The sequence below is a fragment of the Amia ocellicauda genome, chromosome 1, assembly GCF_036373705.1.
Source record: "Amia ocellicauda isolate fAmiCal2 chromosome 1, fAmiCal2.hap1, whole genome shotgun sequence".
NCBI classification, from domain to species: Eukaryota; Metazoa; Chordata; class Actinopteri; order Amiiformes; family Amiidae; genus Amia; species Amia ocellicauda.
In genome coordinates, this window is record NC_089850.1 from 6068097 (window position 1) to 6087319 (window position 19223).

The 19223-nt window shown below is 39.8% G+C and overlaps 1 protein-coding gene across 1 annotated transcript in view; it reads right to left on the bottom strand.

Moving 5' to 3' along the window:
* Positions 1–4175: 4175 nt before the first annotated feature.
* Positions 4176–19223, bottom strand: part of LOC136753737 (L-gulonolactone oxidase-like) — a 95455-nt gene continuing 80407 nt past the window's right edge. Inside the window, exons 9-12 of the mRNA XM_066710124.1 lie at positions 7046–7195; positions 6495–6659; positions 5899–5989; positions 4176–4901 (exon numbers count right to left, since the gene is read on the bottom strand). Coding sequence (XP_066566221.1) covers positions 4770–4901; positions 5899–5989; positions 6495–6659; positions 7046–7195 — 538 coding nt within the window. The 3' untranslated portion in view covers positions 4176–4769. The remainder of the gene's footprint in view (positions 4902–5898; positions 5990–6494; positions 6660–7045; positions 7196–19223) is intronic.

A 19223-nucleotide genomic window follows, 5' to 3' on the forward strand; every position in this document is an offset into this window, starting at 1 on the left:
CATTGTGTCCTCAAAGTTGATGTGTTAGAAGCAGGAAAAATGGGCAAGCGTAAGGATCTGAGCGACTTTGACAAGGGCCAAATTGTGATGGCTAGACGAGTGGGTCAGAGTATCTCCAAAACTGCAGCTCTTGTGGGGTGTTCCCGGTCTGCAGTGGTCAGTACCTATCAAAAGTGGTCCAAGGAAGGAAAAGCAGTGAACCGGCGACAGGGTCATGGGTGGCCAAGGCTCATTGATGCACGTGGGGAGCGAAGGCTGGCCCATGTGGTCTGCTCCAACAGACGAGCTACTTTAGCTCAAATTGCTGAAAAAGTGAATGCTGGTTCTGATAGAAAGGACACACAGTGCATCGCAGTTTGTTGCGTATGGGGCTGCGTAACCGCAGACCAGTCAGGGTGCCCATGCTGACCCCTGTCCACTGCCGAAAGCGCCTACAATGGGCACATGAGCATCAGAACTGGACCATGGAGCAATGGAAGAAGGTGGCCTGGTCTGATGAATCACAAGTTCAAGGTGTTGACTTGGCCTCCAAATTCCCCAGATGTCAATCCAATCGAACATCTGTGGGTTGTGCTGGACAAACAAGTCCGATCCATGGAGGCCCCACCTCGCAACTTACTGGACTTGAAGGATCTGCTGCTAACGTCTTGGTGCCAGATACCACAGCACACCTTCAGAGGTCTAGTGGAGTCCATGCCTCGACGGGTCAGGGCTGTTTTGGTGGCAAATGGGGGACCTACACAACATTAGGCAGGTGGTCATAATGTTATGGCTGATCTGTGTATATATGTACAGTTCCTTGCAAAAAGTATTCAGTCCCTTCCTATGGTGTCCCATTTTGTGGTTACAAAATTATGCATACACATTGTTTTTAACTTAATATTTTATTCAAAACTTGAATATAAATTACAGTATTCATCAGATTACAGACTTTTTGGGTGAGTCTCTAACAATGTTGCACACTGACTTGGTGCAGTTTTTTCCCATTCTTCTTTGACTGTGCCACATTCACTGTCTTATTCTTAAGCCTCTCCAGTGTTGCAGAAAGGTGTATTTTCACTGCAGTTTTAAGCAGACTAAAACAGATTTTTCTGTAGTATTTGCCTGTATTTTGCTTCATCCATTTTCCTTCAATCTTAACAAGCTTTCCAGTCCCTGCTAAGGAGAAGCACCACCAGGCTTGACTGTAGGGATGGTGTTGACTGGTAGATGTACTGTTGGGTCTGCGGCAAATGTTAGGCTTGGTATTTAGACCAACAAGTTCCTATTTGGTCTCGTCTCACCATGACACCTTTTGCCCCTTTCTTGCAGGATCATTCAGTTACCACCCTTGCCATACAAGCCAGTTATGTGAAGTGTTCTGGATATTGTTTCCTGATGCACATTTGCTCCCATCTCTGCCTTTGAACTCTGTAGCTCTTTTAAAGTTGCTGTTGACCTCACAGTGGCATCCCTCACTAGTTTCGTCCTTATCCTGATTTCCTCCTTGGCGTTTGCCGCAGACACAGCACATCTCCCAGTCGACACCATGGCTATTGTCAATTTGGAAGGATGGCCTGATCTAGGCAGTGTCTAGGTGCTAAAATGCACCATCCATTTCTTGATGATTGAGTAGACTGTGCCCACAGGGATATTTAAAGACTTACATATTTTGTTGTACCCATCTCCTGACCTGTGCTTTTCAATGATTTTATCCCAGGCTTGCTTTAAAAGTTCCTTGGTCTTCATGGTTGAGTCTTTGCTTGAAATTCTCTTCTTGACCAAGGAACCTCACAGAGACAGGTGTCATCGGCTAATGCATCACTGCTTAGTAATTGTGGTATTAGTTGCCTTGTAGGAGGATAGACTATTGATTTTGCCCAGTGTCAGGCGTGGAAGGTGTTTGAACTTTGTTTTGAAAGTGCATCAGAGGTCAGTCAGAGAGAAACATCAATTGATATTGACAACATTTTAAGCAACAGATCTTCAACCTTAATTATATCATACTTAGGTTGTGTTGAATAGTGTGCTTTTTTACCCCAGATAATTCATGGCCATGTTATATGATTTGAAACTAGGCCTCCTACATTACAATTCCTGTTAGGATACTGAATTATCCCAGTATGCCACATAGCATCCCTAGCTGTTGTTTTATTGTTGTTGTGTTCATACATATTCCATAAAATTGATTGTGATGTGATCGAGAGAATTTCACTCCTAGTTCAGGTTCTTATAATTCCCTTAAGTACGGTACAGTGAACTAAGCATCCCTGACACACTAGTTCTGTTTTGATTTTGTATTGACCCGAGGGCAAAAAACATTCCAGCAAAAAATGTATTGATTAATGTTAGTCACAGGGAAATTGGGTAAAATGAAAGAAATATTGCAAATATTCTTTTTGGCATCAGCAATGTTTTTATATTTTTTAACATACAGGACAGACTGTTCCGATAAGATTGAAGTAGATCCAAAGAAGATTGAATACCGCAACAATGTCTCTCTCTGCCAAAAAATCAGTAGATGAAAATCTTACAGAAGGAGAAAAATGCTGTGCATCAAAATTATTTTGTTAGTGATGTTTTTTTTTCAAATGTGCAATCTTTCAAAGCTAGCAAATCCAATATGCTACATTTATTCCCCACATGTTCCCTTCTTATTAATGACCTGTGCTGTCAGGGTCCCACTGCATTTCCTTTTCTCTGGGTTAGATGGAGTAGAATCTGAGCTCTCTCACACTCTTCCTCTGTGACACCATTTCACAAAGATGCACAGAAATGTATTTAATTATTATGTGCTAGTTTTATTCACATTTATTCAATTTTACAGAAAATCAATTAAAATGTTCACCAGCAACACAGTCTATATAACAACAAAAAGTCTTCCTTTTTTATATGTCAAAGAGATGAAAATCAGTGCAGCAATATAATTAATACATACAATGCAAAGTGAAAAAATAAACACACACATACTGTATATATATTTATAATGCCTACTACAGTTTATGTCTTCACAAACAGCCAGGGAAGTAGAGGCCTCAGGTGTGAGATGAGGCAAATACAGAACAGAGTTGGTCATTGAACCGGCAAACAGAGCAATGAAGGCAAGGCAACAGGCGTAGTCGAGGTCACAGGCAATGGTTCGGTCGATCGGGCATACAAGAAGTCACAGGCAATCAGTAGTAGGGTAGACTACTCTGTAATTCTCTGTACAAGAGTTCACACTGGAGGGAAGTAATAAGGGGTATAAATGCAGAGCAGAGGGAGGCAGGTGACAGGGATGGGGAGTGCGAGAGGAATGAGGAATGTGAGACAGAGTTAGAATTCGGGAGATGATGACCTCTGGTGGCGAACTGGGGAAGTGTGGCGTGAAGATGTAAGTGCACCCTCTGTGAAAGAGATTGATTGGCAGAATGTATGTGTTAACCTGGGGCCTTTTCTGGCTTTTTGGAGTGTGTTTAATCATCTGATTTAATGAATTTCTCTTAGATCTTTTAACTTCCCACAAAGGACTTGACCTGACAATGCATGACAGGGCCTGGCTAACCATTACTTTAGTGCCTCTTGTGTGCGCTTTGGGATTCGCTCCCTACATTCACTCAATTGTTTTAGTTCAAATTGTATGAAGTATATGATTGTGAGCAGTGATGTGCTATTCTGAAGCATGGTTATTTGTCCGTATTCACTTGGGCTACCCAATTAATACTTTAATTGTCTTTACCTCCCACACGGTCCTTTGATTACAATTACATTGTGTACTTTATAGGAGATAGCTTTACTAATTAAACTACATTTTTTTCAGCAGCACTTATGCTTTATCCCTGGATGAAACTCAACTACCTCAATCTGAGTAAAAGAACATTTGGAAAGAAGAAGGACTCTGATATAATTGTATTCATATACAGCTATTATAGCTGACAACAGGTGAAAATCAGAAGTAAATAATTGGAAGTGAAATGATGGCAAGATGTCCTGGACTATATTTTCTTTTGAGGGCCGGAAAACATTTTTATATGAATCTGCTCAGCTGAATTATGCTGAAATATTTGTCCATAATTTTATCACAGAAAGATTGTATATGTGGCTGTATAGTTTTGACTGAACAGTGTGTGGCACTGATGCTATTGACTGGCCCTCACGTTCCCCAGACCTGAATCCAATTGAGAACCTTTGGGAAGTTAGAATAATGGAGCCACATCTCATTCCAATTGTTTTATTACTTTATTTGTTTACATAATTCAATGACAGATTTGTTGGTGTAAATTTGAGTCCCATTAGAAATAGCCAGGTAATAATGTAATTCAATTGCATGTTCAAAATAAACAGCTGCTGCTCTGAAAGAAAAACTATTTTCTCAAAAGGCACAAGCCATCATTGTTTCAGTCATAACTCCTTGGAACTGACATCCAATTTAGTACTGAGACTGCCATCAGACCTATAGTTAGAGTAGATGTTTTTTCCCTTAATTTTCTTTATTGAAGTAAAAATTGTATTTAAACATAGATGGATGAATGACTGTCTGTAGAAACACAAAGCTGCCATCTTTTCTTTTATGCATGAACTGTCACTTGATAATTAGCGAGTGAAAAGAACATGTCTATGCCCTTGGAGATGCAGTCAACATTTGAAATTAAATCTTAATGGCTTGATTAGTTCTGCATAAAGATGATACAAACTAACTAAATAGTAATTAAAAATATCTATTACATTTGAATGTTTATCTATTCTTTTTATTAGAAAAACAAAACTAAAAGTTATATTATGCAGAATCAGAATTCTGCTGTGGCTGAAAATTACGAGATTAATACTTTCTCCAAGTAGGAGTTCAGGAACATCCCTGCTGGGTCCAGCTTCTCCCTGATGGAGCAGAACTTCTTGAAACTGGGATACATCTCCTCAAAATCCTTTCTGGTACAGTTGTGAGCCTGTATCAAACAAAAAAGGGGTTCATACTGGTAAGCCTACATTAGACTTATTGTGCCTTTTAGCATTCAGATCTGTCTTTTCTTTACCTGCTTCCCTAGTAGTTTTTTTATGCAGTATGTTTAGTCAACACCATTTGGACCTGTTGTGTTGAGGGTTTGTTAAGTTGCTACAGTTCTATGTCAAGGACACACTCTTTAAGGTCAATCCATGTCCAGCACTAACACAGACCAGTGGAGTCTGTTTGTTCACCCAAATGCCCCTGATCTTGGTGCACTTACTGTCTGAACAATTATTAAGCAATTGAATAAAGGGGTTTGTGAAGATTTAATTGTGAGAGAACTTGTATAAAAATAATTGTATATGATGTATTATTCATTATTGTGTGAGAACTGAGAACAACACACAAGTAAGGAAAATGTATTATTTTCAAGACAAACATTGAACCCACTTTTATTGTTATTTTGTCATTTTTATTTCAGTGCAACACTTCTCAATGTAACTATGGTTTCATTCCTGTCTATTGATATTGGTTCTTTCCCATTTGAAGGCAAGTTTAAAATCACTTCCTGTCCCATTGCAACCTTAGCTACTTCCATTCCACAAGGATAGACAATGTCCTATTGATGTATCTGATGCTTCTGCACCCACTGCTTTCGTGATAACAACTAAGTGTTGTTAATGAAGCCTGAATTCCTCCTTGCGGTGTAATTAACAAATTCACTTCTGTGCTCTAATTTCTTATTCATTTATTCAGCTGTGTGAACACAATAAGCCACCATACACACAGTATTGTGTGAACACCCCCCCATCCTCACCTCTGACAAGATAGAGCCATACAGTTATATATAATGCATGGCTAAATCAGTTCCTCAGTGTATCCTATATGACAGCTTTTTCTTTCATAACTTAGTCATGTGATCTTTGTGGTCTATCATAACAAATCCAAATTTGGACTAAAATATTAGATTAAGCACTCCCTGTTACCACGGATATTACCTTCGCCCAGTGCGGCCTTCCTCCCACCCTCTTCATGATGGTTTCATAGGCAGCCCAGTACTGCTGTCGAGGCACATCCTTCCCATAAGGCCTGAAGGTTTAATAACAACAATAAAGTCTTATTACAATGCATCCGGAAAGTATTCACAACGCTTAACTTTTTCCACATTTTGTAATGTTACAGCCTTATTCCAAAATGGATTAAATTAATTATTTTCCTCAAAATTCTACAAAAAATACCCCATAATGACAACATGTACATGTGCTTTTTTGTTTTTTATTTTTAATAAATTTGCAAAAATTTCAAACAAACTTCTTTCATGTTGTTATTATGGGGTATTGTTTGTAGAATTTTTAGGAAAATAATGAATTTAATCCATTTTGGAATAAGGCTGTAACATAACAAAATGTGGAAAAAGTGAAGCGCTGTGAATACTTTCCGGATGCACTGTACATTAAAAGATTTGCTTGCTGCTTCTGAAAACTGGGGGGAAAACTCATGCACAAAGTGCACAAAGTGAAATAACTGAAATTAGAAGCTGGATTTTAAACTAAAAGTAAAATTACTCCATCCCTTTCCCACCCCCACACTGCACCTGTACATGATGATGTTCATGTAGGTGCTGTCCCTCTGAAAGCAGGGGCTCAGGAGTATGTCGTCTCCCCTGGTGAAGCGCACTTCCACGGGGAAGTGAGCCACGACAGCTGGGGTGCTTTCCAGCCAGGCCTTCAGCTGCAGCAGGGCCTCCTTGGTCTTATCACTGAAGTGAAAAAGCAGGTTTCTTCCTGAGGTTTGTAAGATTTGGTTTCGGTCTTTAGAAGATTAGTATTAAATGACACAAACAGTCTGCTTTTCTGCACCCATTGCCTTTAATTATTTGGCTTATTTTGTGGATCGTTACACAGAGTGTCTGAAGAATATCTGAAAGTGTGTAGGGTTGATTTTTAGAATATACCATAGATGGTGTTTGCTTGTCAATTAAATATAAAATCACTGTGTACATTTTTTTTGGAGGCTTAAAAATAGTCTAAAACAGTCTCCAAAGAAAGCTTTTCACTTGATTGAGCACATTTGTTTACTCTGTTAAGGCTATTAAAGAGCAGAGGGACTAGCTTAGAAGAAGGGATGTTTTCAAGGTGATCTTACATGGGGATGGACCAGTCTTGCACGTGCTGCTGGAAGAGACACTCATAAGTGAAGATGGTGTCGCTGCGGCCAACTCTCTCTTCCCGGCCGCTGAAGAGCAGCTTAAAGAAGAGGCTGTTGAGCCAGGGAACCAAGGAAGGCAGGAAAGTGCTGTCAACACAGGACACAAAATACATTGGCTTGATAAGTATACAGACATTTATTGTACCTCGTGAAAGGATTGTCCAAATCTGATCTTCAAAAGACAATCCAACAGGTTTATGGATTAAATCAGTAATACTTCTCATCCCGTAAAGTCATAAGATTTTCAGCTGTTCACGTCATAATGGCTCTTAATTAATTAAATTAAGGTCTACATTCCACTTGTTTCTAGAGTGTTAACCCATGCAGATCTGGCTCCAGGGTCAGGTCTGATTATTAGGCAACAGGAAAACACCTAGAAACTTGGAATCTTTATTTTGAGCAATAAACCAAATCATTTTCTTGCTGAACTAAGCAAGTTTGCACCGTGTCACGGCAGAATGTGGAACAAATCATTTTGAAATGAATGCATTTTCCAAAAAAGAAAACATAGAATTGTCAATGGTTCTTAACAAAAGGAATGGCATATTTACTTCATGCATTTATTTCTCCTGTTGCCCAAGTTCCTACACCATCCTGGGACTTTGTGCAAGGTTGAGGATCTGTGCTATCTCTGGGTTGAGGACTTTTCTACAGTTCTGTTCATCTGCAGTCTGACCTAAGATTTCAATTGATTCATTATGAAATGCAGGAAATATTCCCAGATAGTGACATCTGTTTCCTCCATGATTAAATGTCTAGCAATTGAAAGCTTAAGTGGACAAAATACTTTACAATGGCAGTTAGTGAATGGTTGAAATCCATGAAATGACATGAAAATTATCCGATAGTATTGTCTTTGGCTCAGCTCACAGTCAGCCGAGAGCCAGCAATATTTTTCCAGACCGCAGACCACAAACAATATTATGGTTGTGTTGGAATTACACATTAAAAATGTTTGAGACATAAAACTGTTTACCGCAGCCAAACACAAAGCCACAACTGCCCCAGGAACAGCATAACTCGGATCAAAAAATGGTTATGAGTGCCAAACAAATAACGATATCTGTAGAAAGGCACAAGATGTTCATTAAACTCAGACAATAAATATGCAAAACATGTTTTCTATTTCTAATTAGCTTAATTCTGCTTATCACATCATGTTGTACAATAAACTAGTAATACAAAACAGGAAAATGGGTAACAGTAATTATAAATATTGGCTCTAATACAAGTTGTTTGTAATGTATTGGTTGTAAATGATTAATGGTTTCTATGAAAGCACATTACATGATGGATCTATACAAAAACCAGCAGGAGTACAATTATATGAAGTCAATTACAAAAAACACTGAAGAAAATAACAAGATTACAAACCTTATTCATACAGTATACAAAATACATTAATAATAGTTAATAATGCATTAACTTACATATACATAATAAGCTTTTTAAAATGTTTAAAATGACCAATGTGGTATTGATAACATTTTTTAAGAGGAATAAAATAATATAAATTATGTTTAAATGCAATGTCATCTCATACACAATTTGTTTTAAAGATGCAGTGTATTTTTAAGAAGTTTTCATTAATTTTGCAGCTTGCATGAAGGTTTATAGCCTACTGATAAACTACTGAATTTATTGAAAACCCCTTTCACAGCGTACAGAAGACAATCCTCCCATAATTAAACATGGAAAATCTGTTCTAAATAACCAGTGGAGGGCAGTACACAACCATCAGTTGGGGACAGGAAACAGTAGAAATCATGATACTGTGAACTTTATTTATTTAATCTAAGAAAATTGATGATATGACCATTAAAGATAAAATTACCTCTTCGGTTCTGTTCAATGTTCTTGTACGCACCTATAAATCAAAACTTATGAAAACAATAGGCAATTCCCGGCGTTAATACAATTCTTCTGTAACCATACATCAAAGTTATGATCTGAGTTTATCAGAAGAGTCTGCAAAAATATGAACCAGAAGAGAGCCATGTTTTATTTTATTTTTGTATTTTTACAGTTCCTATCTTTCCTGCCTTGCTTTCCCAAGACAAGGGGTACTTTGTGTTGACACAGAATTGATATTCAACTCAACTTCCGAAGGGTGTGCTTGTCCAGAAATGGTCAGGCTATAGGTTAAGCCTGGGATGAGCTTTGAGGCTATGGATAGGTTTAGTGCTAGGGTTCAGATAATGGTTAGGGTTAGAGTTAAGGTTATAGTAAGGTGAGAAAAAATAATAATGAGGTAAAGAAAGGATTACTATTAAGAAGCTATGATAAGTCCTTATTTTTACAGATGTTCCATTATAATAGATATCAACTTGCGACTAAAACAAGTGGATCATAAAACTACTTGCTTCTAAAACACTTGCTACTAAAACATTGCAACACAGATTTAGAGTCTAAAACTTAAAGAATACCAGATATACACCGATCAGCCATAACATTATGACCACTGACAGGTGAAGTGAATAACACTGATAATCTCGTTATCATGGCACCTGTCAGTGGGTGGGATATATTAGGCAGCAAGTGAACATTGTGACCTCAAAGTTGATGTGTTAGAAGCAGGAAAAATGGGCAGTGTAAGGATCTGAGCGACTCTGACAAGGGCCAAATTGTGATGGCCAGACGACTGGGTCAGACTGCAGCTCTTGTGGGGTGTTCCCAGTCTGCAGTGGTCAGTATCTATCAAAAGTGGTCCAAGGAAGGGAAAGGGAACCGGCGACAGGGTCATGGGGGTCCAAGGCTCATTGATGCACATGGGGAGCGAAGGCTGGCCCGTGTGGTCTGATCCAACAGACGAGCTACTTTAGCTCAAATTGATGAAAAAGTGAATGCTGGTTCTGATAGAAATGTGTCAGAACACACAGTGCATCGCAGTTTGTTGCGTATGGGGCTGTGTAGCCGCAGACCAGTCAGGGTGCCCATGCTGACCCCTGTCCACTGCTGAAAGCGCCTACAATGGGCACGTGAGCATCAGAACTGGACCACGGAGCAATGGAAGAAGGTGGCCTGGTCTGATGAATCACGAGTTCAAGGTGTTGACTTGGCCTCCAAATTCCCCAGATCTCAATCCAATCGAGCATCTGTGGGATGTGCTGGACAAACAAGTCTGATCCATGGAGGCCCCACCTCGCAACTCACAGGACATAAAGCATCTGCTGCTAACGTCTTGGTGCCAGATACCACAGCACACCTTCAGAGGTCTAGTGGAGTCCATGTCTCGACGGGTCAGGGCTGTTTTGGTGGCAAAAGGGGGACCTACACAATATTAGGCAGGTGGTCATAATGTTATGGCTGATCTGTGTATGTAATGCATCAGTGAACAGCAGCAAATGTACTAACATGCTTTAGGCAAAATGATCCATTTTTTATTAGTGATTTAATTAACTAAGAAGATTTGTAATGCATGTATATGAATGCTCCTGGGTTGGTGTGATCTTATTTCAAATGGGAAACTACTTTAGCTAATTTACTGTATAGAGTTTAATGGATAGGGCCTACAGCCTTCCCTCGGTATTCCCCACAGTCATTTAATTGTATCACTACTAGAAATGTGAGCAAGATTATTTTAAAACACAAATATAGCCTACATTTGAATTGCATATGTTTACATTTGTACTTGAAAGTATTCTCACCTTTTATATGAAAAATATTCAGTTATTGGCTGACTTGAATAAGGATAAGTTAATTAAACTAAACATATGTATGAATTATACATTGTGAGTTTATGAACATGTATTCAGTCTGGAAAAAATAAATCAATTTTATAACATTGAGTTAAGGCAGGAGGGAGTTAATTATTGATTGCTACTCTAGAGTGGCAAAAACATTTTTACACAGTTTAGAATATTTTCTATTACAATAATATTCCTTTTAAGTCTTGGTTAAGAATGTGGAAAGGGATAATGCATTGACAGACTTCTCAAATCTCCTTTGAAAAAGGATGTGCATAATTAATCAAATGACAGTTGTATTCCACTTAATACACACATCTATGTTTACAAAATCAGCAATTAAGCTATGAATAAGATATGTCCTTGCCGATTCCTGCTTCAAAGTTCTTTGTATGCTTTGAATACGTATTTAATCTTCCTTAACTGTACAGGGTATCTGTGGTTTGTGTTTTCAATCCATTATGTTGTGTTTGCCTAGCTTCATTACGTTTTGTTTTTGATATTCCTTTTCCCTTTTTTAGTTGATTGCATGCCAAGAACAATAACAGACATGAATCCAATATGCTCTGTTACTCTCCACAGTAACTCCAGTGACCCATTAGTGAGTCAATCTTTCCACTGTTGTAGCACGTTGCTCAGATTTGAGCTGGCAATCTCAGGCATAGTTCAAAGTGTCCAACATGCCCAACACCGAAAGTGTGACTAAACCTCTAAACCAAAAGACCCAACTCCCCAAGTCTAGTAAAGCGAAGTCTCCATGTATACAATGAGCCGTATTGCCCTGCTCACTGAAACTCATGGGTGTCACTATTGTTTTTTGGTTGACATTGTTGTTGCTTTTTGAAAGGCACTAAGCCTGATAGAACACATTGTTATATTTTGGAAATCAGTATTGATACCAGCTTTGATTTAATTTTATGTTTAGAACCCATACCTTGACCAAAAATTATAATACACCAGAACCAGGGGGGAGGGAGAAGTGTAACATGTAATTGCCTCCTATGCCTATATACATAAACCGAAGAGCATAACAAGGTTGCAAATGAAAAGAGGCCACTTGGTGTGAAGCACTCATTTTGCGATCCATGAACCTCATTAAGACTTATTTTAGGAGAATACAATGAGTCAGCCTTCTCAACAAGATCAAACAAGTACTGTGTGCCTTTACTATTGAATGAAACAGGGTTAAACAGATCTCTCTCTCTCTCTCTCTCATATATATATATATATATATTTTTTTTTTGGCAGACGTTCTTATCCAGGGCGACTTACAACATAAGTGCAAAACAAAGTCCAAAAATACAGTTAAGTTCAAGGCATCAATCATTACAAATTCAATTTAACTAAAACATAGCAATTCAAAATAATACATTTTACAAATTCCAATATACATACATATACACAATTAGGTCCATAAATATTTGGACAGTGACATAATTGTCATCATTTTGGCTTTGTACGCCACCACAATGGATTTGAAGACTAGACTAGACTGCAAAGGATTTGCAACCAAGTATTGAAACTCACAATTTAATTAATGATTATGTTAGTTTGTCCAAATACCTTTGAGCCGCTAAAAGTGGGGGGACCACATATCCAATTTGGATGTATCTACCGTCAAATTAAAGATGAAAGTCTACACTTGTTTGTTTTTTCCTTTTAAATCCATTGTGGTGGCGTACAGAGCCAAAATGATGACAATTGTGTCACTGTCCTAACACAAAAAGTCCTAGACCTAACTGTATATATATAATATAAAGCTTTTTTAACCCCTTCAGGCAGATTGGCAGATACCAATGTTTGTGCACTGTGTTCAGGAGCAGTGTCGAATAAGGGAAACCTTCCCCCTTTGTCAGTATGTCTGATCTGATACAATACAACATAATACAATATGCGTCATGGTTTCATCCCACTTCGCCACCAGAGGTCATCACCGCCTGTATTGTAGCCATGTCAATGAACATTCCAATCACTCAATCAACATTCCAAAACACCCAGTGCACTCGCTCATCACCCTCTGCTCCCATTCTTCCAGCCCCCCCAGCCATTGTTACCTGCTCCCCTCTGCTCCACAAAATTAAACCCCTTTGTTCTCTTCCTTCTTTGCTAAGTCTTGTATTCCCTGTGTTTCATTTCTAGCATTTGACCCTTGCCTTGCATCTACAACCTACTGGATTTCCTGGCCATTCTTGTTCACCCTGTGTTTGAACGCCTGCCTTAACAACCTTGATTACTGGACTTTCCCCATTGCCCTGTTTGCCAGACCACTACCCTTGCCCGTTCCTGGATTTCTCTTCAACTCTGCACCTGGGTTCGGTACCGTGGCTGCCGTCTTGTTACAATATGATCCTTTATGGGAAAACAAGGCACAGAAGCACACATTTTGCCTAACATTAAAATCATAAATGATTTAACAACAGCCACAATAAACTATTATAAGTTTGCACGGAGTTATGTATGGGTTATCATTGAGGAGTTTAGATTCTGCCTTGTTCTCATTCTTGCTATGAAGTACAGTCAACAAAAAGGTTATCAACTGTGCTCTCTGTGCGGAGTAAATGTTTACATTAGGACTTCTGAACAGAAAGCGCCCAGCAGCACCGACCTCATGTGAATAGGGATCTTGATCTATAACACAAGAAGGTGTAGTTGGGTCAGGAATTATAAAGTTTGAGAATCTAATCTATTAATAATAGAGCTAAGAATTAATTTTACACCCTGTGATACCTGGGGGGGCAGCATATAAAAGTTCCTACTCATCTGTAAATATACTACAGAAAGTGTTGGCAGGGCTCAGTTATTTCTGCTCTGAGTCTGCAGTACATTTTTGGACGTGGTACCAAGTAGAGGCTCTCATGAAAACTTCATTTTGATTTGTGCTGTTTGTGATGATTGAACTTGAGACAAGTTTACAGAAGATGAATTATCCTCTTGCAAGAAAGGGAAGTTCATGGTCTGGAACTAGCAGGGAAACCGATCCCTTCAGAACCCACAGACTGACTGGGCTGAATGTGGGACTTCATCATGTTTGAATAATAGTTTTTTCCCCCTGCAAACCTAAATTCAAAGCTAATCTTGTCCTTTGCCATTGTGGGATTACATGCAGAATTAGCACTAACAATATCTTTATCTGTTAATTATGTTCTGCCTTTTTGGACATTTTCCTTTTGTAGCAACAAGATGTTATAATATTTCTGTTATGAAAATAATTGCTTTTAAAATCCACCCTTCATCTCACTCTTTTTCAGTGAGGTCCTAGCTGTAAAACTGCCTGAAAAGACTAAGTACACTCAGTACAGCAAAGGCACAGATGTCCTTACCTGTAGTACAGCTATTATAATACATACACTAAATTGCCAAAACTTGAATTACTGAGTAGACAAAATGGAGATTGCATATGTTGAAAGCACTGCATTTATTTTTGTAAACCCCATCCTTCTTGACAGACACAGAGTGTGGACTGTAATGAAATTGCTAGATCACAAGTACACGATCCCTTGCCTACAAGAGAATTACTTTTTTGAGATTTGGCCTGACTGCACTTTGACGGCCTTGAAGAATAATTGTCAATGATCATTGTGTATCCAAGGCCGAGGCCATGGCTTCTTTCCTTTTTCATTAAGAGCCTGAGATATATCAAAATCAAAGCACAGTGACCAGCACACATCTCTGGTCTAGTCCTACTTTAGCACATGTGTGATCTTCATGATTCCCAGAGACAATCACTGTTGGCCGAATTCCTTGTGACATGATGCAGTATGGAGGTGTTATCTGTTGTGCTTTGGTGAGCGCAGGCCTGTATTGTGAAGCACAGAACTTCAGAGCTGTCTCCTGTCATAGTTACCTCCTTAACTACAAGTCTACATTTCTCAATTAGGAAGGTATATGATGTATGTATATATTTTCCAAAATAAGGTCTTATGATTTACAATATCTGACAGCAATTATTCTATAATAAGTACATAGGAAAAGCTGCAGTTGACCTGTCTAATCTCACCAGGTTAGAAATCCAACCATCTTCAAAACCACTTATCCTGGTGAGGGTCACAGGGAAGCCGGAGCCGATCCCGGCAGGCGAAGGGTGCAAGGCAGGAATACACCCAGGACAGGACGCCAGGCCATTGCTGGGCAACACACACATACACAGGGCAATTTAGTCAGGACAATTAACCTAACCCGCATGTCTTTGGATGATGGGAGGAAACCGGAGTGCCTGGAGGAAACCCATGCAGACACGGGGAGAACATGCAAACCCCACACAGACAGGCACCCCGAGCGGGGACTCGAACCCGGACCCCTGGAGCTGTGAGGCAGCAATAAAAACTGTGCCTCCATGCCACCCAGGTTATAAATGCTGTTACAATATAAATATTGGGCATTACATATCTGTACATCTTTGTTATGGAACATTTAAAGGCCTGTGAATCGCTTGGCATCGATAACTCATTACCTGTGAAATAAGTCTGATTGGGATTCAGTGTCTCTCCTTCCCAATATTTTCTACCAGCTGTGCACGACCCTGATAGCAAGGCTTTCATTACTGTCTTTCCGCATGAGCCATAGGCCAGTGGCTTTTAAAACCTGCTCTAATTGTTTTTGTGCCGGCTGGACGATAAGTTTCTGACATGAATCTTTAACTTAAACAATATCAACTTATTAATAATGTCTGACTTAAAAATATTCAATATTAGTGCTCTTATGTATTCAATCACGTAATTTAGAGCTCAGTTGGAAGAAGTCAAAACAGACGACACAGGGGATGCAGAACTTGGCCCAGACCTGTTTTAACGGGAATCAGTAAGAATTCTTTGACTTCCAGTAATGAGGCAGAGAGGTGGAGCCCTTCATTTAATGTCCTAAACAGTATAATGAATCCTGGTGTTTATTTACTACCCTGACACTTGCAGTATGATTGGGATTGATTTGTGTCCTCCCAAATCTATGGGGCTTGGATTCAATGGCGCTGGGTGGCTATTATGTAGGGAATTAATTGAGCCTGCAGGCAAAAAGAAGCGAGGGAAGGCTACAGACGAACAGATTACTTCTGAGATAGATAGCTCCTGCAATTTGTGGAGCGAAACTTCTTAATAAACATTAGGAGAGAAAAGATAAATGGGGAACATCTTCATTACTGGATGGGGAGCTTTCATGGCGCCTCCAACTAATATATAACTTTCTCCCTGATGTATGTGCCCTGCAAACAGAGTGAGTTATACCCAGTGGCGTCTCTGGCACGGAAAGCCTGGTGGGGCACAATAAATTCTGTATGGGCAGCATCCGACTCGTCAATGAAACTACACGCAAACCTACTTGCTCAATGAATCCAAACACAAACACACCTCATCAATGAAATCACAAATGCACACATTAACGTAACGCGGCACAGGAGTAGCGGAAGTGGAGACAAGGATATGAGTGACATCACATCATCAATAACGGCATTTGATCTCACACAACTGGTATATTACCTTGTTATACAGCATGCCTTACAAATTCAAAGTTATCAAGCAGTATATGATCATTGTGGTCTGCAGCTGTAACTAATAACACATCAAAAGCAACATTTCAGAGCATGGAAACCCATTGCTTTCCGGGCCTTATCCTAGAGCCAAAGTAGCACGCCTTGTAATAATACAAAATAGACTCACCAGTGATGTTCATTGCTTGAAAAGAAAAGATGCATGACGATCTTTCATTCGCGCAAACTTGTCAATCCACCAATCCATGAATGAGTTTGTCTTGACATATGTCGTTCTATTATCTTTTATTGGCTGTGGGGCCAACATGATCGTGCCCCACAGCTTATTATTGAAAGCGCACTGATCATGCGCACAGTGTTTTCATCTGCTCACTTGATTAAACGAACGCTGAGGGGTCGGCCCCATGCTCAGCAAACGAACACTGCTAGAAGTAGCCTACTGACTTTTATGCAACAGGTGCTACCATTGTCATATGTAATAAACACATAACAATGTTAGTTACAAAGAATATATATATATATATATATATATATATATATATATATATATATATATATATATATATATATATATTACTTGTTACACTGAATTTTTGATCATGTCGTGCACTGCTCCACAGCGACATCTGGTGGGGCCCCTAATGTAGAGACGCCTGTGGTAATACCCTGTACTACCAACACGGGGTGCTTATGTGCTGTAAGCTTGATCCCCCAGCTAATTTTAACCAACCCACCCGAATATACAGCCTGTAAGAGTTTTCACGTTCACTAGCAGCATAGCTTTGAATTGGCCATCTCTAGCCTTAAGGCCTGTTCAGCACTATGAGTATTTTAACATGTCTAACTTATAATGTAAAACTGTGGGGGATTTAGCAAATTTTTGTTTGAATGATTTGACATTGTTTTCCAATTGTTGGTCTTTTTTTAATTTGTTCACTGTGCATCTTTTATCTGATATGTATGATGTGATTATTTCACTAAGGCGTTGCACAGGACAGGTGAACCCAGGCACAGAGCTGTAAAGAGTCAGGCAAACAAAGGTTCAAGAGCCGACGATGGGAACAATGGAGAGAAGGCAGGAGAGCTGTCGATGAGGCAGGCAAAGGGTCAGGTGATCAGGCAAACAGTTCAGAGAGGGCAATCCAGGAATCAAAGATTGGTACATACAGGCACTGGTCAATAAGGCTACAGAACTTTAGGTTATTATCATAACCCTGGTTCCCTGAAAAAGAAAGACAACCATTACTGAATGGAAAGAGCATTCTGATCTGCCAATCATGTGAAAACATGTACCACAGCTGCCCAATAGGGGCCCTGCTGGGAGATGGAGTCCCGCCCCTATGCCAGTGAAGCATCTCCTCCTCACAGTAGCAACCTGCCATTTCTTTGTCATGAAGGTCGTCTGGTCAAGCAACCCCTGAAGGGTAATGGTTGTCTTTTTCAGGGAACCGGGGTTATGATAATTACCTAACGTTCCCTTTCAAGTCGAAAGACAACCATTACTGAATGGGAAGACTGTTCCAGAGCTGTCGCGAAGTCCGGACACCTGATTTAAGCCAATTCACATCCATGGCAAGTGCAGCAGTGCCTCATGGTGCCCGAGAGCAAGCCACCTGCAGTACCTAAGTGCCCAGCATAGGGCGCAGCTGGTCTGCAACATTCAGGCAATAGAACCTTGTGAAGTTTGACTACTGGAGCATGTCACAGCGTTACACAGGTCCTCCAGTGAGGCGCCATGAAAAAGAGCACACGATATGGCCTGTCCCCCTTGTGGAGTGTGACAAGATGTTCTCTGGCACGGGAACCTTTGCATTTTCATAAATGGGAGATGGATCGCATCCGTCACGCAGTGAGCCAGTCGTTGTTTTGTCACTGCCCGCCCTCTGGTGGTAGACCCATAGCAGACAGAAAGTTGGTCGGAGCTGCAAAGTGAACAGTTCCAGTTCCAAACTGGACACAGTGTGTGAAGTCTGTGGACTTCATCCGACACGTGCGGAGGGGGGGGATGTGGAATGACTCCAAGATGATAGGTTGATTGATGTGAAAAGTCGACTCAAGCTCATCCCAGTATGTCCTAGATCTGCTCTACCACTTGAGGACTCATTCTCCATTCCAAGCTCCCAGAGAGAGGAGGTCCAAAGCTCTGTTGGACACACCTAGCAGGTGTATTGCCCTGATTGATCGGACTCCACCCGCCCCTATTGGGCAGTTTTGGTACATGTTTTCATGTGATTGACAGGTCAGAAGGCTCTTCCCATTCGGTAATGGTTGTCTTTTGACTTGAAAGGGAACCAGAGATGCTCAGAAAAGACAATAAGAGTGAACAAGACTTTACACAGGTTGAGTGCCGCAAAGTGTATATAGGAGAACCTGAGGGAGGCAGGAGACAGAGGAGGGAGTGTAGACCAATGGGGGAAGAGGGTTGATGGAGCAAGTGCACATGGTGATGAGGAATGTTAATTGGATGATTGCATTTAAATGATTTAGAGATATCTTGAAATCATTTCAAGATATCTTCAAATGACTTCCTGTGGGTCCATGACAATTCGTCATCCCCATCATTATACATTCTCCACTTGAGCATTTGTAACCATGAGTACATTCACTTACTGTAGAGCCATAGGACACAAATATGTGTATACATATTATTATTATTATTATTATTATTATTATTATTATTATTATTATTATTATTATTATTATTATTATTTCTTAGCAGATGCCCTTATCCAGGCTAGGCACAACTATTTTGTATTATTTATTATAATGTATGTTTTTAATTGATACATGCATTTGAGACTATAACCCCAATAATTATGTTTTATACAATTAATCACGACAGCTGGTAGCGACGGCTGAAGGCTACTTAAAATAGGTTTCATATTAAAGCTGTGTATCAGTTGGTGCAGTGGTTATGGAGCAGCACTGTGAATGTGATGATCTGGGTTTG